We start from the raw sequence: 8862 nt of genomic DNA on the forward strand, positions 1-8862 counted from the left end.
GCGCGCTCCTCTTCCTCCTCCTCAAGCCGCAATGTCTCCGCATCGGCTTGCAGCAGCTGCTTGTAGCGCATCTGCCGCTCGCCGTCGGCCTCCTCCTGGGCGAGCCAGTGCGCCTTCTAGCGTAGAAGGTGGGCCGCCTCCTCCGGCGTCGCAGTGTACTGGAAAGGAGGCGCGCTGACCCACTCGCGGTACTGTCCGGTCATGTGTAGGCCTCCTCCTGCCAAGTGGGTGGAGGCGGGGAGCGCTTTCGCGTTAGCACCGGCTCCGGCTCGACGGGCGACGGCGGTGGCGGAGGCGGGGCGAAGAGCGGGGTGTGGACGGAGTCCCCCGCCGCCGACAAGGCAAGGGCTTTGCTCTAGCCCATCCCAGTGCGCGTCCTCCTCAAGCCGGCTAGCCTCCAGCGCGTGCTACAGGGCCTCCTCGAGGGCGGTTTGGTACTCCGCCTACGCCTCCATTTCCTCCAGCTCTACCCGGGGGGGGGGGCGGCGGTGGAAACGGCGGGGGACACGTCGACGCCGACACGCCGTTGCTCCTCGTGTTCGAGGGCAAACCAAGCCTCCCAGTCGGGAGAGTCGGCGGCGTACTCCGGCATCCGCCGCTGCTCCGGTGTGAGCTGCCCCCGGCGCCTGCGCACCTCCTCATCGTGCGCCCGCTGGGTACGCGGAACCGTCGGCACGGGGATCCGTTGTGGATCCAGGTGCCAGTGGTGCGGCAACGTGACGTCGGGGTAGGGCAGCGACTGCCTGTACTCCCAGTGCCACCACGCTTGGTGCACCAGGATGTGCAGACGACGGCGACCAGGGCGGAAACGCGCCGACGCCGGAGGAGGAGGGGGAGGAGAAACACGGGAGGATGAGGCGCCGGGGGTGCCCTTGCCCTTCCCTTGCCGCTGCTGCTGTCGAAGAGGCCCATTGCTTGCTAGGGTTTGGTGTCTCCGACGAGGAAGCACAAGAGGGTGGTGGGGGCCAGATGTGGACGGAAGTGGATGAGGCCGGCCCACGCCGCATGCGTGGTTAAAAAAGGACGCTTCCACTGGCCGACTAGTGGGCCCGCTGTCGGTGGTCGTCATAAATTAGACGACGGACGGTAGTTAGGTGGCCTACAAGTTGGGACGCGGCGGACGCTGAGGAGACGCGCGGCGCGTTCGCGCCGACGCATTTCAGGCGCAATTTTGGACTGGAAATGGGTCGGCGCGGACGCCAGGCGTACGAGATTTGAGTGTGGGTCAGCGCGTTGGGCCTCTACTTTTGTCCGCGCCGATTCAAACGGACGCAAGCGGACAAAATGGGTCGCTCATTGGAGTTGCTCTTACAAGCTGAGCGCAAGCGACTTTTTACAACTCAACCTTGAGCTTCGCTCAGTTTACAGTCTGTGAGAAAGTTTGAGGAAACTATGCATTTTTTTTCAACCAGAAAAACATGGCAAGGACGAGGACAAGGGGACCATGCGAACACGATCTGCAACGAAGCAAATGACATTCTGCTGCATTGGCACACACCATGTTAACATCTGCCATCTTTTATGATTGTCGCTGCTTTATCTGTGCATCGCTGCATGCCCAGCTAATAATATCATCTTTTCCATTAGGGGAGCTAACCTCAGCTCTGCTCACACCGGCCTCATCCAATTTCCGTGTAGATATTTCGAGCAATTCTGTGGCCCAGTGAAGAAGATACCCCCATACAGAAAAACGCCGATAGGCAGGCAGCCAAAACGAGCAAGCACGCAATAATGCTCCCCGCAACCACAAGCCTGTGCAGCGCGATCTTGCACAAGATCGAGGGTGTTTTATCCACTTGCCGCTGAAAATGACTATAGCTGCTAGGCCAACGCTGTCTTTTCAGCTCCGCACTCCGCACTGGAATACACCTTCAGACAAAAACGTCGACGGCGCGCAAGTGAGATCAAATCAGTAATCCTGTGAGAAAAGCGTACGCGATCACCGGCGGCGGCACGCTGGTGAGCGTTGAGCCGCGGCGCGTACGGTGCTAGAGAGTAGAGATGTGGTGGTAGGCTGGTACCGTGCTGGCTGTACCCGGGTGGGCGAGGCCATTTATCGCTCGCGTCCACCGGCGGGGCGGCGTACGTGGCGCGGCGCCAGCAGACGGGACGGGACGAGCCGCGCAGGTAAAAGCTGCCGCCTCCCCAAGTCACGTCCGCCCCGGCTCGCTCCTATCCCTCCCTTCTCCCTCCAATAATTTCGCTTCCTTCATTCACTTCTCCCGTCCTCCCGCAAAGCCCACCCCGCAGCAGAAAGGGAGGGAGCGCGGAGGAATCTCCGTCTCCGCCTCCGCCTCCCCCTCCATGCCCCCGCCCCCCGCCGGGCCCGGCCCAGATCTCCCGCGCGGCGGCCGCTAGCCGATCCGCCTAGCCCCGCCCGATCCGATGGGCGGGGAGGTGCCGGAGCCGCGGCGGCTCAGCCGCGCGCTCAGCTTCGGCTGCGGCGGCGTGCCCGACGAGGCGCTGCACCTCGTCATGGGCTACGTCGACGCCCCGCGCGACCGGGAGGCCGCCTCGCTCGTCTGCCGCCGCTGGCACCGCATCGACGCGCTCACCCGCAAGCACGTCACCGTCGCCTTCTGCTACGCCGCCGACCCGGCCCGCCTCCTCGCGCGCTTCCCGCGCCTCGAGTCGCTCGCCCTCAAGGGCAGGCCGCGCGCCGCCATGTACGGCCTCATCTCCGACGACTGGGGCGCCTACGCCGCGCCCTGGGTCGCCCGGCTCGCCGCGCCGCTCGAGTGCCTCAAGGCGCTCCACCTGCGACGCATGACCGTCACCGACGACGACGTCGCCGCGCTCATCCGCTCCCGCGGCCACATGCTGCAGGAGCTCAAGCTCGACAAGTGCTCCGGCTTCTCCACCGACGCGCTCCGCCTCGTCGCCCGCTCCTGCAGGTAGTCCACCAGCTCTACTCACCTGCATCCGCGCACCTCTTTTTTTTTTTTGCCCTCTTGCCTGTTGATTTGTGGTGGTGAGTTCCAGTAATTGTGACAGTTGATCTGCTCATTGATGAATGAGGATTGATCTGGTCTGTGTGTTGGTTGGTTTCGCCAAATGGAGTATACTGGATAAGGATGAGTTAAGAGCCAGTTTCTATAATTAGATATTTGTTTGCTCTATCACGAGCTGTAACAAATACGGTCATGTGAGGGAAGGTGTCAAGTTAGCTTCCACACACTTTGTTTGGGCGCCATGATACACCATGGCACTAGTTTTCTACGACAAATTGATATGAGCAGTATATGCAAATGACTGCCGAAGGGAGATATATGAGATTTGGTGTAGTTCTATGGTTTACCTGTCGTTTCTGTCCAGCATATGTCCGATCCGGCCTCTAGTTTGTAAAATTGGCTTAAGCAAACTATAATGCGAGGTTGCACCAGTCAGGTGATCTATCTTCCCCAGGAGGGCTATCGTACTACTACTTTGATTGGACTTGAACAGGACTACATCCGTCCCTGTGGAACATCTTGAACCAAAATAAAGTTGCAAGTTGGTGTTTCTGTTACCAATCAATTCTATCATGTTCAGATTAGTGTGGCACTATGTCATGCCGTCATATCGACTTTCAAGCATCATCTTGGTCCTTCCTTTTTACTCTTTTGGCAGAAGCCTTTCCATGTGTCCGTGTTAACTTTGCTTTGTCTGAATTCTGCAACTACGAAGTTGTCTGAGGGAAATTATTTTCCCTTAGAATGCAAGTATGATTTGTGTGAGCTTGTCAAGTTCACATATGGAGCTGGGAGACTAAAGGTTAGCATGCTACAGAGGATCTGTAGTGCTTTAGGTAAAATGCATGTACAGTGTGCTCCTTTGTGCCTGGAAATGCCTCATATGCAAATGTGAATTGAAAAAAATAAAATTGACTTGACTGCAATGGCTGTTCCACTATTAATGAAAGGGGACAGAACATGGGGACATCGGGGCATGTTCATGAAGTTTGAGACGTGTCTTTATAGGTTTCCTGGTTCACCAGTAATCCACTTTTCATCGCACTTTCCATTCTTCCTTAGCTTACAACTATTGCTGTGCTCCTTTAGCAAGACATTCGACTGTGGTACATTAATTCAAAGTGATTTTACTGTCACTGCATGATTGCGTGCTATCACTGCAGTTAACATGCTATTCTAAATTATCTTGGCAGATCCTTGAGAACATTATTTCTTGAAGAATGTGTGATTACTGATGAAGGTGGTGAATGGCTTCATGAACTTGCTGTCAACAATTCTGTTCTTGTGACACTGAACTTCTACATGACTGAGCTCAAAGTGGTGCCAGCTGATCTGGAGCTTCTAGCAAAGAACTGCAAATCATTACTTTCTTTAAAGATCAGTGAGTGTGACCTTTCAGACCTGATTGGTTTTTTCGAAGCAGCCAATGCATTGCAAGATTTTGCTGGAGGATCGTTCAATGAGGTAGGAGAGCTAACAAAGTATGAAAAAGTCAAGTTTCCACCAAGAGTATGCTTCTTGGGGCTTACGTTCATGGGGAAAAATGAGATGCCTGTTATCTTCCCTTTTTCTGCTTCATTAAAGAAACTGGACTTGCAGTACACTTTCCTCACCACTGAGGATCATTGCCAGCTTATCTCAAAATGCCCGAACCTATTTGTTCTCGAGGTAGTGTTTCTCATATACTCTTGTATTTTGGGTGTGAAATTTGTTGTACTCTCATTTTTACTGACAGTAGATTCTGTCAACAGGTGAGGAATGTGATAGGAGACAGAGGGCTAGAGGTTGTTGGTGATACATGCAAGAAGCTACGAAGACTTCGAATTGAGCGAGGGGATGATGATCCAGGTCTCCAAGAAGAGCAAGGAGGAGTTTCTCAGTTAGGCCTGACAGCGGTAGCTGTTGGTTGCCGTGACCTGGAGTACATAGCTGCCTATGTATCTGATATCACCAACGGCGCTCTCGAATCCATCGGGACCTTCTGCAAAAATCTCTACGACTTCCGGCTTGTCCTGCTCGACAGACAAAAGCAGGTAACCGATCTGCCGCTCGACAACGGTGTTCGAGCTCTGTTAAGGAGCTGCACCAAGCTCCGGAGATTTGCTCTCTACCTGAGACCTGGAGGGCTCTCAGACACAGGCCTCGACTACATCGGGCAGTACAGCGGCAACATCCAGTACATGCTACTGGGCAACGTCGGCGAATCGGACCACGGGTTGATCCGCTTCGCAATAGGATGCACCAACCTGCGGAAGCTTGAGCTTCGGAGCTGCTGCTTCAGCGAGCAAGCCCTGTCCCTCGCGGTGCTCCACATGCCCTCGCTCAGGTACATATGGGTGCAAGGCTACAAGGCCTCTCCAGCAGGCCTGGAGCTCCTCCTCATGGCGAGGCGATTCTGGAACATCGAGTTCACGCCCCCCAGCCCCGAGGGCTTGTTCCGCATGACGCTCGAAGGAGAACCCTGCGTGGACAAGCAGGCCCAGGTTCTTGCCTACTACTCCCTTGCCGGGCAGAGGCAGGACTGCCCTGACTGGGTGACCCCGTTGCATCCAGCCGCATGAATGATTGTAAATACATCTAGTTGTGTGTACGTACCTACTGTACCTTATGTTGCCCTTGGGTCCCTTTGGCAAGAACCGTATCTGAATATGGCAATTTGTATGGATGTAGATCATTAGCTTAGCTGCTTTGGTGCCCTAATAAGCTAGTAGTGCTGTAGCTGAGGTGTAGTACAATAAGTTGCCGTTGTAGCTTGTACTACTATGTATGTAATCCTGGGAAGTTGTATGCTAAAGTTGCTCTGTGCTTTGATCTTCTCTCTGAAATCTTGATCGGTTGCTGGTTTTGTCTCTGCTTAAAACCACACTGTATTCAAATTTTCCTTTTGCAATGGAGAATGGGCAGTTCTTATATCCAATTCATTCAAAAGTCTGAACTGATGAAGAGATGCAGGTAATATATTTCAACTTTTTCCTTCGCGTCCAACTTTTTTTAGTCTTCGACTTAGGATTGATGCATATTTAAAGATATATACTCGTAAAAAGGAAGAAGATATATACTGTAATTTTCTAAAATACCGCGTTGGTATGATCCTGGGCTTAAACTTGAAGGCTTTTGGCTTGGATACAATGTTAAATTCATGCTTCAACCAATTCATCTGAAAATTCCATTAAAGAGAGTCGGCCAGGAGCTCTCCTTCGTGGATTACGAGCCTGTTCGGCAGCTCTCCGCTCCTGGCGCAGCCGGAGCGGAGCGGCCCGCAGCCTATTTGCTCAGAGTCGCCAAAGTGTCGCTCCCCGCGCTTCCGTATTTTGCGGAGCTGGATGATTGCCGAATAGGCTCTATATTATACGGGCCTCTCCTACATGGATCGAGTACGTAGTCCCGGCGGCTACCGAATGATGGAACAAGTGGCGGAGCTACCCCGGAATTCGTGCGGCCTCACGAGCAACGCGACAACGTTGCGTAATACGCAGACAAGAAATGGAGTATAAAATCCACCTCGCTGGTGGCGGTTTGTTCGGCTAGCAAACAAGGCGCGTACTAGATTCGAGGCCTGCCAGCGCCAGGTGAAGAAAATCGAACGTTTCTGTCGGCTTTTGGTGAGGGAATGAGCTCTGCGAAGAAGCGGTCGACATATGTAAGAGTCCAAAAACTTGCTCATAGTTTAGCGTGCCCGTGCATCCGAACGACGAGGCTGATTTAAGCAAAGCGATTCTGCACTGTAGCAGGTGAGAGGCATCTGAGGAGTCTGCCTGACCGGCTTCCGTGAAAAGAGCCACACCCAACCACGACGAGCATCAAAGATTGAGGTGAGGGTGAGCCCTCTCCAGGACGACTGTTACGTACTGAAGAAAAGTTACGGGTGCATTCGGTTTTCGTAGTTCACAGGACTTCTAGAACAAAAATGCTACACTTACGGGAAGACGTGTCCCAATACAATCAATTGACCGCCCCTGAATTTAACCATGGGGCCCTACGCCCCTACCCATGATTAATCCCGACGCCTCCACCTCAGACCCGTAAGAGCTTTCTTAGAAAAATTCCGCAAGTCCAGCGTCTCTCCTTCTAAAACCTACGAACAGAAGAACCACAGAAATGGAATGTTGTGATATTATTGAAAACTACAATATTGTATGATTGTTTGACCGTGTATAGGGAAAGCAGATAATTCTTTACACGAGAAGCTCGAGTGGGTGATGCCGAAGAGTCAAGTATTTTAATGTTATGTTTAATCCAGAAAAATAGTAAATTAAACATAACTAGTAGAATATCCGTGCGTTGCCACGAATCTTTACAGATTGCATCTTTGAATACAATGCATCTCTCTCTTAATTTTAGCTCAACGTAATTTTGCTCAGTCTCTCTCTCTCTCTCTCAATTTTAGCTCAACATAATTTTGCTCAGTCTCTCTCTCTCTCTTAATTTTAGCTCAACGTAATTTTGCTCAGTCTCTCTCTCTCTCTCTCTTAATTTTAGCTCAATGTAATTTTGCTCAGTCTTTCTCTCTCTCTTAATTTTAGCTCAACGTAATTTTGCTCAGTCTCTCTCTCTCTCATGACTCAAAACTTAATTTTAGCTCAACGTAATTTTGCTCAGTGTTAACATTCGATAGCTATCCTGGAAGTGTAAACACTAAAGGGAAATCTTAATTTTTATATGGGATAAGACAACTTTTCGAACTTCATGTACAATAAGAGGAACACAGAAGGATGATCTCACATCCATAAATATCCAAACGATTTTTGTGCATCCACTCTATATACTCCCTCTGTTCCTTAATATTTGTCTTTTTAGAGATTTCAAATAAACTACCACATACGGATGTATATAGACATATTTTGAGTGTAGATTCACTCATTTTGCTTCGTATGTAGTCACTTGTTGAAATATATAGAAAGACAAATATTTAGAAACGGAGGGAGTACATTAAGAAAGGTGAGCATCTCACACTGAGAGTTCAAAACCAAAGTGCATGTTTTCAAATGTAAGTCATATCAGTGCACAAGCAGATTGCCTCCAAACTGAAGTCTGAATTTGGACAACACCGAACGGGATTAGTGGTTACATTCACCATGTAGATGACAATATCACATTGTGCTATCCTCTGCATCACATGATCACAGTAAAGCTACAAATAGACAGGGCTGGAGACTAAGCTTCCAACTTTATTTAACCCCAATGCTTTTCAACTAATAAGTAACGATTTTAAGAAAGACATCATGAAAATGACATACAATATGAACCATGAAATAAAATAATATTGAAAGACATTTATGAAGAAATTTCTTAAAGCTTGACCATTGCATCATGAAAATGTCATTGCAAGATCTAACTTTGCCCAGTCTCGGGGCGAGGGACTGCCGCATTACGCACAAGTTCAGATAGGAATGGAGGAAGACGGAGTAGGGTTTTTTTTTTTTTGAGGCTAGGAAGACGGAGTTGGTAGCCAATAAAGCGAACTTGAACTAGAGGCTTCTTGCTTTGACTCTCTTGCCATCCCAAGGCTAGATCGATCTCCGCGGCATGCTCCATGATCGCGGTGTTTGTGTGAATCTGCTGTGTGTTTAGTTGCCATCGTAGGCACGGACCATTGATGTTCTATGACCGTCGCCGCTAACGAGCAGAGCCAATGTCGGGGTTCGCCTGAGCCCTGGGCATTGCTTGAGTTGATGTCTTGGCTCCGGTCTGGAGCTCCGGTGGTGTGATGAGATCTTTGTCCGCAACCTGTTTGATAAAATGCGGCTGCAGTTTGTGCTAGAAGAATGCGATGACACCGCGCCAAACTCTCTTGCCACTTTGCCAGCGATGTTTGGTGCACGTGAGGGGTCAACAGGAGGATGGAACGTGGCTTGCTCTTATAAAGCTGGAGAAGTTTGCAGAATCTATATGATCTCATGGGCATGAATAC

The 8862-nt window shown here is 50.9% G+C and overlaps 1 protein-coding gene across 1 annotated transcript; it reads left to right on the top strand.

Moving 5' to 3' along the window:
- The first annotated feature begins 1997 nt into the window (after positions 1–1997).
- Positions 1998–5767, top strand: LOC125545435 (coronatine-insensitive protein homolog 1a). The gene is made up of 3 exons (XM_048709368.1): positions 1998–2894; positions 4145–4619; positions 4703–5767. Exons 1-3 carry the CDS (start codon positions 2386–2388, stop codon positions 5510–5512), a joined length of 1794 nt encoding a protein of 597 aa, XP_048565325.1. The 5' UTR covers positions 1998–2385; the 3' UTR covers positions 5513–5767.
- The last annotated feature ends 3095 nt before the right edge of the window (positions 5768–8862 follow it).

Source organism: Triticum urartu, chromosome 3, assembly GCF_003073215.2.
Source record: "Triticum urartu cultivar G1812 chromosome 3, Tu2.1, whole genome shotgun sequence".
Classification (NCBI taxonomy): domain Eukaryota; kingdom Viridiplantae; phylum Streptophyta; class Magnoliopsida; order Poales; family Poaceae; genus Triticum; species Triticum urartu.

Excerpts from the sequence above, each read along its gene's own strand:
- LOC125545435 (XM_048709368.1), top strand. The coding sequence starts at position 2,386 with ATGGGCGGGGAGGTGCCGGAGCCGCGGCGGCTCAGCCGCGCGCTCAGC. Across the intron at positions 2,895-4,144 it reads CTCGTCGCCCGCTCCTGCAG|ATCCTTGAGAACATTATTTC; the intron begins GTAGTCCACCAG and ends TTATCTTGGCAG. Across the intron at positions 4,620-4,702 it reads CGAACCTATTTGTTCTCGAG|GTGAGGAATGTGATAGGAGA; the intron begins GTAGTGTTTCTC and ends TTCTGTCAACAG.